This window comes from Cavia porcellus, unplaced genomic scaffold (genome assembly GCF_034190915.1).
Source record: "Cavia porcellus strain 051 isolate PalLab524CR breed Dunkin Hartley unplaced genomic scaffold, mCavPor4.1 scaffold_5, whole genome shotgun sequence".
NCBI classification, from domain to species: Eukaryota; Metazoa; Chordata; class Mammalia; order Rodentia; family Caviidae; genus Cavia; species Cavia porcellus.
In genome coordinates, this window is record NW_026947488.1 from 24,193,200 (window position 1) to 24,216,087 (window position 22,888).

Genomic DNA, 22,888 nt, shown 5'->3' on the forward strand with positions numbered 1-22,888 from the left:
CCAGCACCTTGGCTCAGGTGCTCTTTCTGCCACCCTCCCCCGTCCAGTTTTGCTGTCATCAGTGTAGCTGTCCCTCCTCCTGCTCTCCCAGTAACGGGTGCACACACACCCTGGGGCTGCAGAGACAGCATCAGCCCATATGTCCTCCCTTCCAGCTCTTGCAAAGCAGCCCCCTCCTCACCAGCCAGTTGCAGAGGAGGGGGCGGGGTGGGCAGGGGCTCACGGAAAAAGAGGAGGAGGAGGAAAGACAGGGGTAGGGGCAGTAGGCAGTGGCCATGGTGGGCAGGTGACAGGTACATCCTCAGGAGAATTTAAGCCCCTGGCTAGTGATGCCAGGGTCCCTCCCAGGGTCTGCAGCTGAGGCCGAGGGTGTCCCCAGAGCTCACTGGAGTAATAGGCGACAAGCTGCTGCAGGCTGTTGAACTGGGTGCGTGAAGTGATGTAGAAGCCGCCACTGTCCAACTTGCGGATTTTGTAGTGCTTCACATTGAGGCCCTTGGCATTGTCAAAGTCGGACACAGAGAGGCAGTAGGCACCTGGGGACACAGCCAAGGAATGGGATCGCGATCACTACACCATCACCTCCGTAGGCCACAGCCCTGAGTGCTGCCTGAGCACTGTGTCCTGCTTGCCCAACACTCAGGGTAGCCCCAAAGCCACCCCATCTCTCTGTACCTGCCTCAGGGACAGCCATCAAGGCACAGCCCAGTGAGTAACAGTCTGCCCAAAACCTTGGCCCAAGTCCTGGGTGTGCAGCCCAACTCTGTGTCTTTAACAAGTTGCCTGCCCACTCTGGGCCTCAGTTTCTTCCTCCACATAGCAGAGATTGCTCCTAGGGCTGCCAGAAAGATTCGATACAGCTATGTAGAAGAGTGTCTGGGACACAGGTAGGCATTCGACAAATGTTAGCTGGGAGGATGGGGTGGCCTGCAGACTGCCGAGGCCAAGCCTCCCGAGGCAAGAGAAGCTCTCACTGAAAAGAGACTCCATCTGGCAGGCACACCTGGCTAGGACCCTCTGTCAACTGGAGCCCAGAGGCACCTGGGTGCCAGCAAGGAACAAGATTGAGCCCTGGTGACAGGTCACAGGCTCCAAGATCAGAGAAGGCGCTGCTCAGGAACCTCCAGGCAGTTTGCAGCCATGGGGTGGAAGGCCAGCCCCAAGGCCCTGGGACCTCCCTCTGGACAGTCCTCAGTGGAACAGGACATCCCAGTATAGGGAAGGAAAAATGAGAGAAAGCATGAGACCCAGGTCACCCGGCAAGTCAGACCCAGAGATGGGACCTGAACCCATACCCAGGTGTCCACAGGCTGCACTGGGCAGCCCAGTACACAGCAGATGGCTCAGGCTATGTGTACCAGAGGCCACACACAGGCCTGTGGCTGACAGCAGCCCTGTGACACACATGCAGGGGAATGCAAGCCCAGTGGCTGCGTGCTCACTGCTATGCACACGCCCTGCCACCCCGGCGACACATGGCCAATCCCACCCTATGTGCACATACACTCGGCCCTTTGCACAGCACAGAAGTGTGTCCAGCCGCACACCTGCTCATAATGCACAGGCAGGACATGGACCCTCCGTTTTCCCAGCTCCCACCAAGCCCTGGGCCCTCAGGAAGCAGCCCAGGTTGGTTGCCATAGTGATGGTGCCTGCAGCCCACTTGCCAAGGGGATGGTGAGAAGGGGGATGCTCTTCACTGTCGCTGGGGGAGGGGCAGAGAGGAGTGAGCTAGGACTATGTGGGGAAGAGGGAAGCCAGAGGTCCCTGGGGAGAAGGGAGGGGTGCGTTGTACCAGCACCCACCCTGGGAAGCAGTCTTCTGCTGGGTGGCACTAAGACCTCCTGCTGACCAGTGCTCATCCCTTCCCTGGGCAGCTAAGTCCAGAGAAACAAAACCTCATCTTTCACTGTCCCTCTCACCCCCCAGATTACGCTCATGATCCCTCAAATACACCTCCTCGACTTTGATTCTGCTGTTTCTTCCACATAAGGGGCTCTTCCTGCTCTGTATTCCAAACTACTATTCATTCTGCAGCGCCAGCTCGAACATCTGAAGAGAGCACGGCTTTCGGCAGCGCCTACCTTTTGTGGTCTCACTTTCTCGCACCAGGAAGGTCCCTCTCGGGTTCTCCGCGTTGAGCAGCAAGCGCTCTGACTCCCGCCTGGTGATCTTGCCGAAGTACCACCTGGGCGGGAGGGGACGAATGCGGCATCAGTGGCGCAGGCCACTGCCAACAGCTCCTCCCCAGGACGGGCCTGGGCTGCCGGCCTCCCACTCCTGCAGACAGGCAGGCAGGAGTGGCCAGGGGACAATACTCACTCCTCAGCCTGGATAGAGTCGGAGGGCGCCACATAGTTGCTGGGGATGTAGCCTGTCTGGCCCGTGCTGAGCGAGTGTGCCAGCCACCAGTCTCCCTCTCTGGGCAGGTGGAGAAGGAGCAAAGAAGAAAGGGCCATCGTCAGCGTGTCCAGGTGCCTGTCCTCGCCCCAGGTACTGTGCCAGCGGAAGCCAGTGAGGCACAAGGGGGCCATGGCCCTTGGCCTAGAATTTGTCCCCACCGGGCCCAGATGCCCCTGACAAAGCTGGCTCAGATGAGCTAGCCGTGCAGCAGGACTGAGCTTGGTCAGCTGAGGCCCCGCTCCACAGAGGCACGGTCCCGGGACAGGAAGTTAGCACTCTTGTAGATGTACTAAGGCCCCTCAAGATGTTAAGGGTGCCCTGGGAGGGAGCTCCCCGTCTCTGGGGACAAGCGACATTGTATCTGAGAGAAGATGCCTGTCAGAGACGGATGTCAACTGGACTGGCAAAGTCTACCCGGCACTGAGACTCAGAAGCCCCGAGCTGAGGGCTGGTGAGACCCTGGGAGAGGCAAGGGGTAGCCCAGAGACAGTCCAGGCACCAAACCAGAACCTACAGTAGCAATGCTCGCCTGTGTCACAAATCACAGGTCATACCCAAAGGTCCTAGGCCGGAACTACAGACCTCTTCCCGCAGCCTACCCATGTGCAGGAGGAACTGAGGCCGGAGGGGGCTAGGACCTGCACAAAGTCACACAGTGAGTCATGGGTAGGGGGTTAAGGCGGCAGAGCTCTGGGACAGGGCACTTCTGTGCTGACTGCCTCGCCAAGAGGAGGTGATGGACAGGGGCAGCTGGGTTAGGTCCCTGGGTCAGGGCGTGGGGGAGGGGCGGAAGTACCTTTGCAGCCATCTGAATGTGAACCAGGTCTGGCTGGAGCAGGGGTCCAGAAACAGAGGAGGGAGGAGCAAGCGACAGCCGGACAGGAGAGAAGAGGCAGAGATGGGGGTGGTGAGAGGCAGCGTGGCAGAAAGAGCCAAGAGAGAGCGGGAAAGCCAGGCGGTGCTGGGCAAGGGGGCGAGGGGCAGCCACAGAGGCCTCACATCCAAAGCAATCAAAGGGGACAGGAGAGGGTCCGTGGGGGGTGAGGGAGTGACACCGGCAGGGCAGCTGAGGACTAGGGGCAACCCCGCCCTTTCCCCCTATCCAGATGGGAAGACTGAGGCCAGGGAAGCAAAGGCCTCAGCTCAGTGCAGAGGACTGGCTGGCCTGCTGCGCTGTCTCCATTGAGGACCCTGAGAAGATACGCAGCAGCCCCACCCCAAGCCCTGAGAGACCCCTGCCTGCAGCAACACGGTCTGAACTTGAACCTGGCCGGATCCCACGCTCTCGGTTCTTCTGAGTTGTCCCTAGCCATATTGTTCAGCCCATTTAAGGATGCAGAAGTTGAAGTCAAGACAAAGCAGGGCTTGGGGAGCTCTCTGGGGACCCACCAGAGGAGAGTGAGCCTCCAGGTAAGGATTGGCAGGATGGGCTGAGGCTGGGGCGGGGAGGAGTTCCAGATGGAGCCAGGCCAAAAGGGTCCACGTGAGGCTGAGTGATGTGACAACTGCACACAGGCAGGTGTAGGCTCAGACAGAGGTCCTGGCCCCAAACCCCCTCAAACCCTCTGTGTACCCCCTGGTGGCATTCACATTTTTTTCTGTCCCCTTTGACCCTCAAGCTCTTCTTGCAAGGGAGGAAGCAAGGTCCTGGGCCCCAGCTGAGGAAACTGGCTCAGAGATGCTTAAGGAGCAGCCCCAAACCAGCACTCTCTTTGTAGAGACGGGGAAACTGAGGCACAGAGCAAGGCAATGACTTGCCCAAAGCTACAAAGCAAAGACTAAAGTCACAAGAAACAGCTCTCTGGTAGCTTCCAGGCCAAAGACTTCCGTTGCCAGTGGAGAAAGTGAGGCACACAGAAGGGAATGATTTGCCCAAAGCTGCATGGCAAATCAATGGCCCAGCGGGGGTGAGAAGTGGGGCCCCTGAGTGCACCAGCAGACACGGCAGCCAGCCAGCCCCGGGCCTCACGGGAGCTGACACCCTCAGAGAAGCCAGCAGAAGATGCAGGGGCGGGGGGCACACCAAGACTGCGCCGGCATCTGAGGTCACAGGCTACACAGCAAGGCAGCTGGACAAAGCCATAGTCACAGCCCCCGCTTCTGAAGCATCCCGCCACCCACCAGGCAGAGCCAGCAGGAAGCAAACGCCTGACCACGCAGGGCTGAAGAAGCCAGGGGAGCTCAGCCAACAGCACCCAGCCCCCCAACTCAACATGGGGAATCTGGGGTCCACCACCCAGTGTCACGGGGCAGGACAGGGCAGGAATGACATCAGTTTTGCTGCACAACCACCAGCTGGGTTGGGAGCCAGGTTGTCCAGTGTGGCCGCTCCCTGCTGCCTGCGTGACCTCAGCCCCCCACACTATACGGTTGTGCCTCCCTCCAAAGAGGTAAAATGCCAAACGGGCCCAGTGACGACGACGTAGTAACAGGCATGAGCTGTTAGTATCATGCTGAAAAATAAATAAACCACTAAATCTGCTTGCCTAGTGGGGCCTCCCTACTCTCCAAATACTCTCTTAAACCCAAAACAACACAGTTCTAGCCCCAAAGCTTTGCTGTGTGACCCTGAGGAAGTAGCACACCCTCTCGGGGGCTCAGTCCCCTTGCCTGTGAAGAGGAGGCGACATTCACAGACCCTCCCTTGTGGGCATTGCTGAGCTGAGCTGAGACTGTTTCCCTGAAGCGTACTGCCCACCTTCCCACGCCAAGGCCCTGGGAGATTCGAGCTTGCCTGTGCCAAGGGCCAGCCCTGCTCTCACACAAGTGGTTGGTCCTACCTATCCCAGACGGGTCCAATCAGGCAGGGAAAAAGGAAAGGGACCACACCTCCCTTGCCTCCCCCTTACCTGCCACCCATGACCAAGAAAGAGTGCTGGACCAGGAGTCCCCAGCCTGCGACCTTACACCCCAGCTGCTACTCACTAGCTGTGTGACCTCCGCTCTCAGAGCCTCGGGATCCTCTTTTTGGGCCCTAATCCTTGTGTCTCTAGTCCTTGTGGACCAAGGGTGTGGCTGCTCGGAAACCTGGGACACAATGGCAGTTTGAGTGGTGACATTCACACTCAGGCTATTGGAACTGGTCTACGACGCACTTTGGGAACCACATGCGTGGTCAGTGGACCCCAGGCAGGCATCAGGAAGTCAGGTGTCCAAACACGGGGCCTGGGCAAAGGATCAGTGGGCAAGGCAGGGTGAGGCCAGGCAGGCCTGGAAAGGAGGGTACAAAAGTAGGGTGCTCGACAGCCCGGGTGTTCTTAAATGCCCCTTGCCAGGCTGCCCAGGGAAGAAGCTGGCTGGCGTGTGGTGCCTGGTAGCAGCCACTGGAAAGCTGCCCAGAGATGCTGCTGAGGTCTGGGTGGCAGGGGGCACTGGATGCCAGGGGGCTTCCTCTGACCCAGGGCTAAGCAGCACCCAGGAGAGCAGTGCCTGGGGCCATTAGAATTGTAGACCTGGCCAAACGCAAACAGCCAGGCTCACCTTCCACACCCTGCCTGCCACCACCCAGCCCTGTGGCCACACGGGGCTCTGGAAAGGCCTTCATTCATCATGGGCAGGGGCACTAAGCAACGAAGGGCCCTAAGTAACACTGCAGGGACAGCACAGTGGTCCTTGGGGCAGCTATGAGACCCAACACCTCAAGTGTGGCCAGCTTCCCCTGAGCCCAGCCCCCAACTTTTTGTCTCCCCTTTTACTCTGATGCCAGCCTCAGCTTTGCCCCATCCAACTAGAGGCTGAAGGGTGGGTGAGCAATGACAGAGGGCTTGGCGTCTACTCCACACACCCTGCTGCATCCCACCAGGGACCCTCTGCCTGGCCAAGCAGCTGCCTGATTCTGGACTGCAGGAGGAAAGAGGGAACGGGCCAGACAAAAGGAGGGAAGTGTCACTGCCAAAGACAGCAGCAGGCTCAAAGTCCCTAAGCCTTTCCTGCCCCACACATCCATTCCAGCTGTGACCCCCAACCCCAGCCTGCCCCTGGCAGACTCCCCGTACTTCCGTCACTAACCCCATGCATCCCCCTGTCCAGGCTTTTCCTGCTCTGGGGTCCTGCAGGGATCCCGGCTGGAGAACCAGCCACCCCATCTCATTCCTCCCATACCAGCCATGTGACCCTGGGCAAGTCCTTTCACCTCCCCGGCCTCCAGTCCTTCATCTGTAAAATGTAGCAAGTAAGAGCTCCTGTTTCTTGCAGCACATAAGTAAAATCATTTGACTTCAAAGTGCTTGGCACAGGGGCCAGCTCACACTCAGGGCACAGCACATGTGACCGCCTCATTTAATTCTGCTCCATCAGCCTTTCCCCCAACACGGCTGGGCACTGTGTAAGCCAGGCAGCAGGTGACATGGGGACCCTGGAATGAGATGGATGAGAGAGCAGCCTTCGGGAGCTCCCTGTCTGGGGGCAGCAGATGACAGCAGGGTCAGTAAGAGAATGAAGCCACGCCTGGGCTCTGACACAGCGGGGCACAAGAGGGAGCCGGGGAAGCCCTCCCACCAGCGCAGTGTGGGGATCAGACAGAGCTGCTGCCCAAGTTCCAGCCCTGGCCACGTTCCTTGGCAGCCATATGACCTTGGACAAGGCCCCTTCACAACTCTGAGCCTCAGTTTCCTCATCTGCAAAATAGAGGCAGCCTCCCTCCCATCACTATTAGCCTGGAGGAATTATAGAAAGGGACACAGAGGAGGAGGTACAGGCACAGCACCTGGCACTTCTGTCCCCTCTGCCTGCACAGAAGGCAGACCTGCACTGGATCCTGAGGGATGAATGGGAGCTCACCAGGCAGGGGGAAGAAGGGTGTTCCAGGCAGAGGAAATGTCAGGTGCAGGGGAGAGAGGCCTGAACAGGCCAGACACGCTCAGCGACAGAGGACATGTCTGACCTCCTTACACAAGCCTTTGAGGACACACGCGATGACCCTCCTCTGCCCTCTAGAGGCTCCTGCCCTTCCACAGCCCTGGATTTCAGTCCCTGGCTCCTCACTTCCCGCACAGCCACCTGCACACAACTGCACTGTCCTTCCCTGGAGGCCCTGCTTGCCCCTTCCAGTTCCTGTGGCCAACTTCGAAGGGGGCACAGAGCACGACCCTCTGCCTGTCCCTGGAGCTGGACTGGGCAGCTGTGGGAGGCTCAGGACGCATCCACGGGGCCCTGCATGCCATGATGCTCAATGTGGGCTGACAGGTCAAGGAGGATGTGTGAGGTGAACAGTGGGGGGCCTGGTAAAACTAGGGGTGCAGGATGATCGTGAGAAGCCTGGGGTAGTGGCGGCAGCCAGGGAGCAGAGAGCGCAGCAGGAACCCGGGTGGAGGACGCACATGCAGACAGCACCCCAAGCCCCAGCGAAGCCGCCACCCGGCCGGCCGCCCACGCAGCGTGTACACACCTGACGTCCACCTTCCTCCTGAGGGCCAGCGAAAGAGAAGCAGAGAAGGAGGAGCTGAGAGAGGGCAGGAGGCACAAGCCAGGGCGCAGGAGCTAGGGGGCTGCAGGACGGGCACCACACCGCCCTCTGCTGGCAGCTCCGCGCGGCAGGCGGGACCCCCCACTCCCACACTGTTAAGTCTCCTTTGGGGTCCGCAGAAGGGGCACTCACGTGTTATTGACAATCTGGAGCCGCTCCCCTTTCTTGAAGGATAGATCGGTCTCTGTCCGGGACTCGTAGTCATAGAGGGCCACAAAGGTGGTCACTCCACCTGCAGGGAAAGGTAGGGGGCTGTCAGAAGGGTGGAGGGGCGCAGCACCCAGGAGCTTGGGGTCGTCCTGTCACCCGCCAGGACACGTTCACGGGGGCGGGAGCTGTGCACGCCTGAGTGTCCCTGTTGATATCTGTCTTGCTTGAACAACCAGACTACTCCCCTGACAACAGGATTCTTTTTTCTGATCCCAGAGCCAGGCACACAGTAGGTGCTCAAAAAAGAGAGCCGAGGCGCTGGGGAAGGCGGAACCCCGCTCCAAGAGGGCGCCCACCTGCTTCTGGGTGTGCGAACCTGGTGTGTGAGGCGAGCCGGCTGCGGGTGACCGTCCCCTCTTGTCCTCCTTGCTAAAGGAGCCCTTCCACTGCCAGCTGCCCTCAGCACCCACGAGCCCTTCTGCCCTTCTTCCTTCCCCGGGGTTTGCTCCTCCACGTGCCCGGCGGAGCGTGGCACACTCGGCGCCACAGCTGGAAACGCACGGGTGTGTCTGAGGGGTTCCTGGTCCGAGGGGTTCTGCACCCGTGTGTGAGGGCTGGGGGTGCACACCCGGTGCACACCCTAGGTACGCGCCCCCCAGGGGTCTCCGCGTGCTGCGCCCAGCAAGCGCGACCGGCAGCCGAGCGTGGCCTCGGGCTGCGGTGCCCCGCGGCGCCCGCAGAGGGCGCACAGAGCCCGGCCGGGAGGGCCCCCACCCCCGCCTTCCGCTCCGGACCCCGCAGTGCCCTTCCCGCCCGCGGTCCCTGGCGAGGGGACACTGACCGGCCAGCGGCCCCGCGCGCTGCGGGGAGGTGACGGTGTCCGAGGAGTTGAAGCCCCCGAAGAGCTTGGGCTCGGCGGCGGCCGGGGCGAAGGCGGCGGCCGGCCCGCGGTGGCCATCGGCCGAGGCCGGCTTGCTGGGCGTCTGCGAGGCGGGGAAGGCGCCGCCGCCTGGGCCGTGCGCGCTCTCGGTGGGCTCCAGGCTGCGCCGCCGCGGGCCGGCGTCCTTGGGCTTGCTCTTGTTGCTGCCCATGGTCCTGGCTGGGGACAGGGGACCGAAGTGTTGGGCAGAGATTCAGGGCGCCCCCACCCACTCAGCTGGCGGGAAACTAAGACCCCGAGATGGGGCCTGGCCTCTCCAACCCTCAGTTTCCTCACCTATTAAATAAGCCCACTAATGGCACTCATAAAGGGCTTCCTTGGGCCAGGGGCAGGCATACAAGAGCCACCGGGCAATCCAAAGCCCTGGCCTCACCCACCTCACCTTACGTCACTGTACAGGCCCTCTTGGACAGGGGTACTGAGTCATATCTATATCCCCAAAACTGACACAGGAGAGATTTACTGCTATTTTGTCGAATTGTTTGACCAATGGAAAAGGTCTAATGCTGGAGAAAAGACACTAAAAGTGGCAACTGAGGCAGCAGTACAGCAGGAGGCGCAGCCACAGGGCCTTTGCACACTATTTCCATTGCTGAAAATGCTCTTCCCTTATACAGTAGGGGTACTCATGCCTCCTTCAGTTCTTGGCTCAAAAGTCACCTCCAAACTGGGCACACGTTTAATCCCAGGACTCTGAGCAAGAGGATCACAAGTTTGAGCCCAGCCTAAGCAAATTAGCAACTTCATGAGATCCTGTCTCAAAATAAAAATTAAAAAGGGCTGGGGATATAGCTCAGTAAGAAGGTCCTGAATTCAATCCCCAGCACCACACAAAAAAAGTTACCTAGATAGAAAGGGTTCCTCCAATGCTTACACTGTGTTAAATCCCTCAGCTTTGAGGGTCTCCTTGATCACACGTTGCCCTGTTTTTAAAAAATTCCTGTGATTGTGTGACTTTTGCCATGAGCTTCCATCTCCTGTTCACCACCACGTGTTCACAGTGTTTTTAGTGTGGCACAGAGCAGGTGCTTAATAAACTGCTGAATGATTGAATGACTGAAAGAGGGATGAACGAATGAGTGAATGACTGACAATTCAAGAGTTAACAGAGACTGAGCCAGAAATCTGGGAGCCTCGGAGATCGAGAAAGAAGGGGAAGCAAGATGAACATTTGCCCACGACACCCACGGCCCTGTCATTTCCTACCTGCGCCCTCCTCATCCAAGGCCCGGCTGGCCCCACTCCTCACCCACCACAGCAGCCCAAGGCATCACCTCACCTGGTGGAAGGCAGTGCTGTCCCAGAGGATCTGGGAAGCAGCCTGGGGTCTTGGCACGAACACCAGGTGGGCCTAGGACTAAGGACCCTGCTCCACCTCTCCCGGCTGTGTGTCTGTAGACAAGTCACTTCCCCTCTCTGGGCCTCTGCGTCCTCATCTGCAGAGCAGGGAAAAAGCAGACACACTTCTCAGGGGCAACCACAGAGAGATGCTGCAGCATTCTCAGTGCTGGCTCACTCATCGCCAGGCCCTGCTGGGTGGCCCTGGAGCCTCCCAGACCACATCCAGGAGCAGAGACCAGGCAGGGTCCCCCACGGCAGCGGCAGCAAGGGCTCCGGAGCCAGGTCCTTCACCGCTTACCCTGCTTCACCCCTAATCATCGTACAGGCTTCCCTCAGGTCCCATGTTCTCCTCTGCGGTGGGGAGGTGGGATTTTGACAACTGAGGCAGTAAGGGTCACTCATGCGACACCCTAACCACACCATTGGGGAGGGTCCTGGGTGCGCTCTGAGATGGTGACAGCCCCAGAGGACTCCTTCAGAGCACCCGAGAGCAGGGACGAGTCCCCTGCAGGCCAGTCTTGGGCAAGGCCATGTGCCCACAGCACAGCCTCCCCAGTCACCGCCAGGCTGCTCAGCGGCACAGTAGAGTATGGCCCACATCATGTGGGGACATTGTGGCCTTTAGACTCCCTGGGGACAGTGTGGCTCAGAGAATGTGGGGTGGTGGTGGTTAGGGAGACCCGAGAAGATCACCAGTGCCTTAGGAGGGTCAGGCCAGTCAGCCTGGGGACGGACATTGACTGCAAAGCCAGTTTCCATGGCAACACATTCCATCCAGGTCAGGGAGCCCGTTGGAAAAGCCCCTCGGTCCCCAGAAACCTGCTGACCGGGTTACCCACAGCCACAGGCTAGAGGAGGTCACACCCTCACCCAGCCCCCTTCTTGGCTCCCTGGCAGGGGGTGGCTGGTCAGGCCTCCCCTACTGTCCCTGATAAAATGGAAACTATGACCCTTCAAAATGGACTTGGCTGGGGCGTGGCTCAATGCTTGTCTGGCAGGCACCAGGCCCCTGTTCCATCCCCAGAGCCACACAAGCATGCACGAGAACATACACACGCACATGCACATACACATACACACACATGAATGGATTCTGCAGACTACAGGAAGATATGAAGAACAACAAGCTGCCTGTGACCTGGTCCTTGAAGACAGCCACCAAGTGCTGACGGGTCTGCTCTGACCAAAGAGGAACTCGGGGTACAAGCAAAACAGATCTATCCAGCACCCTCGATAGAGCTCCCTGTGAGCAGGGTGGGTGAGATCTAGTTCCATGCCCTCTGCAACCAAGCTGGACCTGGCACCTAGGGGCTCTGAGGTGCCAGGATGGCACAGAAGTACAGTGTGCGTCCTGCTCTGTCCCTGTAATGTCACACCGTAGCGATCATGTATCATTCTACACATACAAGCATTCCCTGAACTCAGACCTACTGTGCCTTAGTCTAAGCACTTTGCAAATATTGATGCGCCAAATCCTCATGATAATCTAGGAGGTAAATACTAATAGTGTCCTTATTTTATTGACAAAGAAGCTTAAGCACAGAGAGTTTAAGGACCTGGCCTGAGATGACACAGCATGTATGAGTGAAAAGAAAGTTGGGCAGGAATCCCCACAAGGGCAGGCAGGAATCGGAGGCTGCTCATAGGTCCAACCTCTGCCCACAGCCCTCTCTCGGTGGAGCAGCCAGATTCCCTGGGCAGAATGAAGGAGCAGATAAGGCAGCCTAGTCCTGCACCTGGACAGAGCCTGGCTTTCAGCCTACAGGAGGGCAGAAGATGCTTGAGGAAGAGTGGCGGTCTAGTCTCAATGAGGCCACACCATGCGGGGCAGCCTCCCTGGAAGAGACCACCCTTTGGGAACTCAGACCTCAGAGCTCTGCTCCTGCCCACAGGAGGAGGTGGGAATGTGGCATCCTGGATGGCCCAAACACAGTGTCACCATGACTTACCCACTTGAGGAAAGCTATACCGCCATCTCCTCCACCATCTGCACACTCCCAAGTAGAGAGGGGCTGAGGGGAAGCGGGGAGGGCCATGCACAGGGTTCCTGGAGGTTCCCAGAGGAAGGTGCTGGCTCTGGCTCCTCCCTGGACAGAGGCTACACTATTGCAACCCCCTGGGGGCCAGAATTTGGTCCCACACCTCCCCTCTGCAGCCTCACGGGCCCCAGATCCTGATCAGACTTTAGCGTCTCTCAAGGCCTGCATCCCCCACCATGCCCATCACAGACTCGGCCACCGCATGATGCCCACCCTGCTTGGGTGGTGACTCACCAAGTGTCTGCAGCGCCTTCCACATGCTGGGCTTTCACTAGGCTCTGCCCCTGGGGAGCCCTGAGGGAGCACCAAAACCCGTCCAACCCAACCCTCTCCTCCCAGCTCCATTCCTCAGGCCAGGGCTCAGGGTCCTCCTGGTGCCCTGCTGCAGCAGGACTGATCCTCCCAGCACCCTCCCCTGCAGCCAGCAGCATCTCTGCAAGCCACACAGATAACCAGAAAAAACCCTTGTTAACACTCTTCATGGAGAGCGAGTAACAACCTGAGTGTCCAGCAGAGGGGGGAATGGCCAAGTAAACAGTGGCCAGTTATCCAGGGGATATCTGTGCTGCTATCAGGAAGAACTATGGCACACACCAATAATCCCAGCTACTGGGAGGCTGAGGCAGGAGGATCATAGATTTGAGGATAGTCTGGGCAATTTAGCAAGTTCCTGACTCAAAATTAAAAAAAAATTTTTTTTTTTTTGTCTTTTTCCTTTTTATCGGTACCGGGGATCAAACTCGAGACTGCCTGCTTGCAAGGTAAGCGCTTATGCCGCTGAGCTAAATCCCCAGCCCCAAAGTAAAATTTTTTTAAAAAGGGGACTGAGGACAAGGTTTACTGACAGGACACTTGCCCAACGTGTGCAAGGCCCTGAGTTCCATCCCAGTACAGAAAGAGTAGGGGGAGGCAGAGGAGGGAGAAGAACCAGAGCTCTGTGTGGCATAAGAACATGCCCACGACACATGTGACATGCAGAGAAGAAAACAATGGTGTAGCACCTCCTCTGGGTATCATGGAGCCTCAGTTTCCTCATCTGGAAAATGGGGACAGAATGCTACCTACACTGCAGGGTTGGGAGATAACTAAATGAGCTAACACATGCAGTGGGCCTCATGTGCCAGACACACAGCAAAGAAAGCTGGCTCTCATTTGTGCATTTGTGTGTGGACATGCACACATACACGCACATGCGTGCACTGGAGGGTTAGACAAAAGTCTGGAAGGATTCCAAACTCTTCACAAAACGTTTCATCCAAGAGGTGTAGGACGGGGAGAAGAAAATCCCATGTCTTTTTACTTTATATCCTGTATCCACTGACAATTGGAAATTATTTCAGCCTGTGTTTTTTTTAAATGAGACTTTTTAAAAACACAGTTGAAGACTTCCTTCCCATCACCCCCGGGACGAGGCCGATAGCCCTGTAGCCTACGTGGCTGCCTCACCTCCCGGTGCAAGTGGGTCACAGCACCCCGTCGGTCCCCTCCCTGAGGCCCCTCCCTCTTCTGAGGCCCAGGGAGGCAGCAGCTCTGCCACCCAGTGAGGGCTTCGCCAAGCCTGGGCCCGAGTCCTGGCACGTGACTTACTGGCCACGGCTTCCTGGGCAAGTGGCTCTGCCACTGTTTTCTCCTCTCCCTCATGGGGATAACAGGCACTCACAGCTGAGAGCCAGGGGAGCCCATGCACCCCGCCAAGAACAAGTGTGTGATCAACAGCGCACGATGTGTTTTTCTGCTGTCGTTGTCACTGCAGAGGATAAGGGGAGCAAGGCAAGAGGACAGGAGAGGAGGTGGCAGGGCTCTGAACGCCACGCACAAGCTGAGCTGGTGCCCACAGCATAAGGAAGCAGAGACCACAGCTTCCCTCACTTTATAGGTGGGACCCAGGTTCAGAGATGCTAGAAACTCGCCCGACGCCACACAGCAAATGAGTGCACCAGAGCTGGGTGCTCAGGGTTCAGGAATGTGGTCTCGCCAGGCGCCTCTGCTGCACACCCACTGCGCTGATGGCCCCCACTGCACAGGGTGAGGCTGATCTCAGCCCCTCCCAGGAAGCGGAGGTACAAGGAGGAGCCAAAATCACAGGGCGGGAGTCAGACACCTGGTGCAGACAGCAGGCTGGCCCCGGGGCCCCGAGTGGGCCTCTGTCTGCCCCTCTAACATGGGAAGCGGCGTGGGTTTTTCCTAACAACTGGGCTTGTTGTGCGGAGAACATGGGGTTGTAGTTGAGAAGTGCCTGGCCCATAGCGAATGCTCAGTAAATACCAGGGGCTAGTGTCATTCCTAGGAAAGATCTTTTCTGGGTTTTGTCCCCTCTTCTAGTCACTCTCTCAACTAGACAAAGGCCTTGCGACGCCCTCCTGCATGCCAAACCCATGCGTAGCCTTTGATGAGTAAGACCCTTCGCAGGGAAGCAGTCCAGAAAAGCCAGGCCTGTTGCTAGGAGCTGAGTGTGTGTTCTCTTGAAATCCTGTGTTGAAGGCCTAATCCAAGGGGTATTTGAGGCCAAGCTTCTGGGAGGTAATTAGGTCCTGAGGGTGGAGTCCTCAGGGTGGGATGAGTGCCCTCGTGAGCAGAGGCCCCCAGAGCTCGCTGGCCCTGTGCCACGGGAGGACACAGCTGGAAGACTTCATCAGATGTTCATCTACCCGGGTCTTCACCGTGGACATAGCAAATCTTTTAATTACCTTGTTTTTAAGTGATTCATAAAAATTGTATGTATTTATGGGATACCATGTGATGTTTCCACGCATGGTGGTTGTTTTGGGTTTTTCTGGCTTTACCTTTTGCAGTGCTGGGGAATGAATTCATGCTACTGCACCACACCCCCAGCCCTAGGTAACGTTTAAATCAGATTAGGTAACTCCTCAAACATCTATCACTTCTTCGTTGCAAAAACATCCAAGCTCTTTCCTTCAGGCCTTTTGCTTCTGTTTTTATTTTTTTACAGTGCTGCAGATACCCAGGACCTCATGCATATGGAGGTTAGGGCTCTACCGCTGAGCCACACCCCAACTTTTCACATTTTTTGAAATAAAAAGGACATCACTGTATTGTACCATCATCCCTCTACATAACACATTGCCAGAATGTCTTGGTTTTATCTAGCTGCAATTTAGTATGTGTTGATCAACCTAAATGTCTGTTGTTTAAACTACCCAATAGTTAATAGCAGCCAGAATGCAGTCAGCTACACACCCACTAGCTAATTTCACTCTGAGATACTTGCCAATCCAATTAGTTTAGAAACAAATAAAAAAGAAAATGGGGTTAGAAAAGAGAACATAAAAATATCAACAGTTATGGACAGTACAGTTTTACATTTGAGAGATCTGAGAGAATCTATTGGAAAACTATTACACAAAAAGCAAATTAAGTGGCAGGTAATTAAGTAGATACCCCAAAGTCAATAATGTATCTATATACCAACAGTAATCAGAAAGTACAATGAAACAGCATTATAAAAATATAAAATGTTCCTAAATCAATCTAAAAATTGAATGTTGATTCCAAATAAAAACTTCAACAGAACTTTTTTGTTAACAAGCAAATTAATTTAAAATCTGTAGGTAAAAGTATGTGTATATCAATAGCCAGGAAACCCCTAAAAAGAAGAATGAGAGGGAAAGAGACCAACCAGACAGTAAAACTTTCTATAAAACACAGTAACTAAAAGTACATGATATTCGAACAAAAGTAATCAATGAAACAGAATAGTAAGGTCCAAACACTGTCCCCAAATATATGGGAATCTAATATATAATGAAGGCAGCACTTTATATCAGTGAGAAGAAGTTAGATGTATTTTTAAATGGAGTTGGGACCAAAGATTTGTCATCAGAAAACAAGGCTGGGCCTCAATCATACTGTATATACCAATAAAGTTCAAACCAATCAGATTTAAGCCACAAAAGACCTGAAACTATCATCTTCTAATAAGGGAGGGTAGAATAAATTATATAATCTTAGAATGAGTGAAGAATCTCTAAATATAATACAAATCTAGAAATCCCTACAGAGCACTACGCCACATCTCATGCCCACTTTGATTTTACTTTGAGACAGTCTTCCTAAATTGCCCAGGCTGGCCTTGAACTTATGATCCTCCTGCTTACAGGCAGTGCCACATTACTTGTCTAGAAATCATTTTTAAAGTGATAAATCAGTCTATATATAAATCAAAAATGTCTTCATAGCTTTCTAAGCATAGGAAAAATATCTGCAGCTCATATGATACACAAAAGGTTTTCTTAAATATACAATGAGCTTCCACAAAATAAAGTGACCACAAGTAGTTCACAGAAAAAGCAAACCAAACAGCTGCTAAACACATGGCAAGATAATCAATCTCACTTGTAAGATAAATATAAATTAAAGCTACACAAGCCAACCAATAACAGTATTTCTTGCAAGTACTCCTGGAACGTTCTCCAAAATAGATCATATGTCATGCCTTAAAATGAACCTCAATAAATTTAATTTGATAACAATAGAATAAGATAAATCAATAGCAGAATGAAATTTGGGGAATTACAAATAGCTGAAAATTAAAACATTTCCCAGTGACACAAGAACCGTGGTAGAACTCTTTGTACAATGGTCTCATATGTTTATTTTGTTTCATGTGTTTATATGAATATGTTTTGTTTTGCCTTGCTTTGTTTTGTTTCTCCCTCTAATATAGAAAGGATAGAAATACATGTTAAGACTCATGCATGTGTAGAATATATTATTAACAGTTTATGAGAATTGATCTTATGACACATGATGAAATGAACAGATTCTCTGAAGAAAAAGAGACACTGACGTACCCAGTGCTGATCCTGGAGTGTCATATTGTGAAACCCAGCAATAGTATTATTCTTTGTTCAGAGTGATATTAGCCTGCTTGGGTTTGTTCAATGTCAACATAATTGAAGATATGGATAACTGCATGTATGTTTAAGTGTGTAGGATTGATAACCATATTTCTAAGTTTTTGTTGGATAGTCGAACAGAACTGGTTGCAATCTCACTGTTTGAATTCCCACTTTACATGCTCCACTTTCGTATCTTGAAAAACTATTTGTAAGAAGACAATCTGTAAACATCAACTAGTGATTTCTTACTGTTTATTTTTTTCTTTGAACGTATGTATTATTTTCTACCTATTTTCTGTTTTGTTTAGTCTTTCTTTAAATAAAATTTAAAAAATAAAAAATATTTCCCAGTGACCAATGAATCAATGACAAAATCATACACACAAAATCAGTGTGTGGTAGTGTATGTCTGTAATCCTAGCTCTCTAGAAGGCTGAGGCAGGAAGATCACAATTTCAAATTCAATCTGGGCAATTTAGCAAGGCCCTTTCTAAAAATTTAAAAAAATTAAAAAGGGATGGAGATGCAGCTCAGAGTGAAGGCCCTAAATTGCATCCTTCCTCAGTACCATAAAAAAAGAGAGGAGGGAGGTCAAGAGGGGAAAAGGAGAAAAAGAAACTAGAAAATATTTTGAGAAGCAAATGAAAATACAACATATCAAAAGACAGTGCAAAGGGAAATGTACAGCTGCAAATGCCTATATTAAAAAGGAAGAAATATCTCAAATCAATAATTTAAACTCCCACTTAAGACACTGGCAAAACAAGAACAAACTAAATGTAAGTAAGCAAAAGGAAAGAATAAAAGATTACAGCAAAAATTAACGAAGTAGAAAAACATCAATGAAAACAAAGATTGATTCTCCAACAAGATGGACAAAATTGACCAAAGTTTAGCTGGCCTGAATAAGAAAAAAAAGAAGACTCAAATTACTAAACTCAGGAAAACCTCACCAGTATCCTTAGAGAAGAAAAGATGATGGTAAGGGAACATTAGGTACAATTATGCCAACAAATTAGGTAAGTTAGACGAAACGGGTGAATTCCTGGAAAAACACAAACTACCAAAACAAAAAAGCAATGGAAAAATCTGAATCAACCTAAAAACAAGAGATTGAATTAGTAATTTTAAAACTTCTCACGAGAAGGCCTTGGCCAGGAAAGCTTCGCGGGTGAAGCCTCCTGGACACTCAGGGAGACTGAGCGCCACGTCTTCCCCAGGGAACACTGGCCAGCTCATTCCATGGGGCGGGCGGCACCCCGATGCCTTAACCACACAGAGATGCCACAAGGCTGTTATCTTTCAGGAATATGGGTGGGAAAGTCTCCTACAAAATACTACAGGCTGCATCGAGCAGCATGTTAGAGGCACTCTACTCCATGGCCAACTATTCCTTTATCCCAGAGGTACTAGGTGGGTCTAAGTTTCAAAAACCAATCAATGCACTACAGAACCCCAATAGCATAAAGGTGGAAAAAATCACGTGGTAATCTCAATGCATGTGGAAAAAGCATTTGAGAAAATCCAGCATCTCCTCCTTTCCCCAAAGAAAGGAATCTCCTCAGCCTGATAAAGGGCCTCTGTGAAACCCCCACAACTTGAGCACCTCAGACTTGATGGTGAAAGGCAGGACACTTTCCCCTATGTCCAGGGACAAGCACAGATGTCTGCTTGCACAACCTCCCTTCAGCATGGAGTGGACAATTAGGGAAGAGATGACGCATCAGACTGGAAAGGAAGAAGTAAAATCGCCTCTATTTGCAGATAATATGATCCTATGTGTAGTAAATCCTAAGGACACACACACACACACACACACACTACAACTAATAAATGAGTTAGGCAAGACTGCAAAGCACAATGTGTAAAAGCCGAGCTGAGGTGTGGCTCTGCGTGGAGCACCCGCCTAGCATGCCCAAGGCCCTGAGCTGGACGTCCAGCACCAGGAGAAGGTGTAGCTCAGTGACCTCGCACTTGCCTAGTGGGTTCTATGCCTAGCATAACCAGCAAAAAACAAAATAAGTAAAACGCTTTGGAATAAGTGTAACAAAAGAAATGCAAAAGTTACGCTCCGAAAACTATAAAAATTATCAACAAGAAGTAAAGAGGGAGTAACCACATGGAGACACACGCACACTCCCGGGCCAGAAGAGCACACTCTGCAAAGCTGGCAGACTCCAAGTGATCCACTGGTGTGTGTGACACACACCCTGACAAAGTCCAGCCAGCTTCTCTGCAAAAAGGGCGACTTGGCTTTGAAATTCATATGGAAAGTCAAGGAACTCAAAATAATCAAAACAATCTTGAAAAAGGAGAGCACAGCTGAAGATGCATACTTCCCAATTTCAATACTGGCTGCTACCGTAGGCAGGACGTGTGGACGGAAGTGCCCGGCCAGCGCCCAGAAGTACACTCTCACCTTTGCGGTAGGTTGACACTGCTGTCAACACAATTCAATGGGGAAAGGACAGTCTTTTCAACAAATGATGCAGGAACAACTGGATATCTACATGTAAGAGAAGGAAGCAAGGGGCGGGAATGCAGCTCCATGGTAGAGAGCGCATCTGTCATCAGAAGGCCTGGGTTCGATCCCCGACACCGTGAAAAAAGAAGAAAGTTGGATACTCTCCTCAAACCCTACACAAAAAGCCACTCAAAATGGATCACAAATCTATTGTAAGTAGTAAAACTCAAAAACTCCTAAGAATATACACAGGTATAAATTTCACGATCTTGGGTCATGATTTCCTAGATATAACAATAAGGCCCAAGTCCCAAAAGAAACATTAGCTATACTGGTCTTCACCAAAATTTAAAACTTTTGTGTTCCAAAAGATTCCATTAAGAAAGTGAAAAGAGGGCTGGGGGTTTAGCTCAGCGCCATAAGTGCCTGCTTAGCAAATGAGAGGTTGTGAGTTCAATCCCTCTGCCAAAAAAAAAAAAAAAAAAAAAAAGAGCGTGTGCAATGGCATATAACTGTAACTGCAACACTCTGGGAGGCTGAGGCAGGAGAGTCACAAGTTTAAACTCAGTCTGGGGCAATTTAGCAAGTTAAAAAAATCTTGTCTCAAAACTAAAAAAAATAAATAAAAGACTAAGGATGGAGCTCACTGTGAAGTCTTGGATTCAGTCCTCGGCATCATAAATAAACAGCCAGTCCACAGGAAAAAGAGAAAATATTGGCAAATCACATACCTAACAGGAGACTTATATCAAGAACATATAAAAATTCTTAGCCAGGAGTGGTGGTGCATGCCTGTAATCCCAGAGAAGCTAAAGCAGAAGGACAGCCAACTCAAAGCTGACCTGAACTACATAGCAAGACACTGTTTCAAAAAAAAACTTTTTTTCATTTTACTACTCAATAGTAAAAACAACCCAATTAAAAAAATGGGCAAAGACCAAGAAGCAAGCCCTCCCCGCAAATCAGCACCATGCATGGGCCACTTCGGGGACAGCCAGACGCCAGCCCTTTCCCACTTGAGTCAGCACTATTTGCAGACTTGAGGGGAAGAGAACAAGAAGTCACCAAGAAGCAAGCCTTCTCTGCAAATTGGCGCCATGTATAGGCCACTGTGGGGACAGCCAGATGCCAGCCCCTCTGGCACACAGGCTTGGAAACAAGAAGAGACAACTCACCTCCCCACCACCTTCTCCCCACCATAAGCAACCAGCTGGTCCACAGAAACACAGGCTGTAATGGTAGCTATTGAGGTAAAATACAAGGTAATACTTGCAGTGCTTATGCAAGTTTCACTGACTTTGCAGGTAGTCTGATCATCTCTTCAGAGGATAACAATACACAATGTAGCATCCATCTATGGGGATCTCCTTCTGAAGGTGGTAGCCACTGTTAATTCCCTATTATCTTGTTTTGAAGTCCTGTATCATTTTCAATGTTTTGTTGGGTTGGGTTTTATTCTGTTGCGTTTTGTTTGATTTTATTATATCTACTGGCATGGGCAGCTATTTCAAAGATAACAAAATATATTACAGTAGCCATTTTGGATTTACTATTATCTTGAAGCCCCTTATTGCAGTGATTGTTTTGTTTTTACTGATTATATTTTGTTCTGTTCTGTTTAGCTTTTACTATGTCTGAAGGTATCTGCAGCTATTTTGAAGACAACAAGAGGCATTATAGTAACCATTGTTAATTTCCTATTGAAGTCCTGTGTCACACTGGTTTGTGTTTTTTTGTTTTGTTTTGTTTTGTTTTGTTTTTTGTCTTTTTCTTTTTTTTATCGGTACCAGAGATCGAACTCGCGACTGCCTGCTTGCAAGGCAGGCGCTTATGCCGCTGAGCTAAATCCCCAGCCCCCACACTGGTTTGTTTTGATTGGCCGTATTCTGTTTTATTTTGCTTGGTTTTGTTGTCTTTAAAATAAAAATTTTTTTAAATGGGCAAAGAACTTGGATAGGTACATAACTGGCCGATCAGCACAAGAAAACATGCTTGTTATCATCAATCAGTAGAGAAATGCAAATCAAAACCAAAAGGAAATAACACATCACACACACCAGGATAGCTACTGTCCAAAAGACAGATAAGCGGGGCTGGGGAATTTATCTCAGCCGCTTAAGCGCCTGCCTTGCAAGTGTGCGGTCGTGAGTTCAATCCCTGGTACCAATAAAAAACGAAAAAGACAAAAAACAAAAAGAAAAAAAAAAAAAAAAAGACAGATAAGAGCAAGTGCTGATGAGGTGTGGAGATCCTGGAACCTTCATTCACTGTTGGGCTACAAAATGGTGCAATTGTTTTGGAATCCTCCAAAAGTTAAACATAGAGGCACCATGTGACCCAGGAGTTTCATTCCTAGGTATTCTTCAATAAGAAATGAAATGATATGGCCACACAAAAATTTGCATATGGCCAGAAATTCCAGCCCTTGGGAGGCTGAGGCAGAAAGAGCACCGTAACTTCAAGATCAGCCAGGGTTACATCGTGAGTTCAAGGCCAGCCTGGACTATGTAGTAAGATCCTGTCTCCAAAAAAAATAAAAAAAAAAACCGAAGCACACAGCAAAAAGCTCTTCTACACGCATAACTGTCTGTAGTAGCCCCAAAGTGGGAACAACTCAAACGTCCACCAGCCAGTGAATGCACAAACACAGGGAGTGCAGTCACCGGGAACATGGCCAAAGGAAAGAAATCCGCATGTCAAAGCGACACCGTGCTGCGGCTCCCATGTCAAGGCGACATCGAGCTTCCCTGTTTACTGCAGCACTGCTCCCGACGGCCAAGAAATGCCAACAACCCAGCGCCATCAACTGATGAATGCATAAAGAAGATGGGGAGGAGTATACGGCTTTTTTTTTTTTTTAGGAAGCTCAGATCCTGTCATTTATGACGCTATGAATGGATATGGAGGTCATTATGTTAAATGAAACAAGCCAGGCCCAGAAAGACAAAAAAAACCACCAACAACAAAAAAGCATGATCTCACTTACTTGTGGAATCTGAAAAAACCCATCTGCTGGAGGGTGAGAGCAGAAGATGGTTATCAGGGGCGGGGCGGCCGAGGAGCCGACAGAGAAATGAGCCCTGCTGTGCTAGGACTCAGCAAGCCGATGACAGATAACAATAAATGACAGCGTATTTCAAAAAAGAAATTATTTTCAACGTTTTCACCACGAGGACATGACGAATGTCCGAGGAGACAGATACGCTTACCCTGACACGAATGTACATG

General features: G+C 51.7%; 1 protein-coding gene across 4 annotated transcripts in view; it reads right to left on the reverse strand.

Annotated features, from left to right (window-relative positions):
* Src (SRC proto-oncogene, non-receptor tyrosine kinase) overlaps window positions 1-22,888 on the reverse strand; it is a 45,825-nt gene that overhangs the window by 6,500 nt on the left and 16,437 nt on the right. For 2 of the 4 annotated variants that reach the window (XM_063248372.1, XM_063248373.1), the window contains exons 2-9: window positions 10,237-10,393; window positions 8,859-9,116; window positions 8,000-8,099; window positions 7,790-7,807; window positions 3,200-3,232; window positions 2,323-2,421; window positions 2,085-2,188; window positions 387-536 (exon numbers count right to left, since the gene is read on the reverse strand). In XM_063248372.1, coding sequence (XP_063104442.1) covers window positions 387-536; window positions 2,085-2,188; window positions 2,323-2,421; window positions 3,200-3,232; window positions 7,790-7,807; window positions 8,000-8,099; window positions 8,859-9,108 — 754 coding nt within the window. In that variant the 5' untranslated portion in view covers window positions 9,109-9,116; window positions 10,237-10,393. The remainder of the gene's footprint in view (window positions 1-386; window positions 537-2,084; window positions 2,189-2,322; window positions 2,422-3,199; window positions 3,233-7,789; window positions 7,808-7,999; window positions 8,100-8,858; window positions 9,117-10,236; window positions 10,394-22,888) is intronic. The other 2 variants (XM_063248374.1, XM_063248375.1) reach the window with 2 other exon arrangements.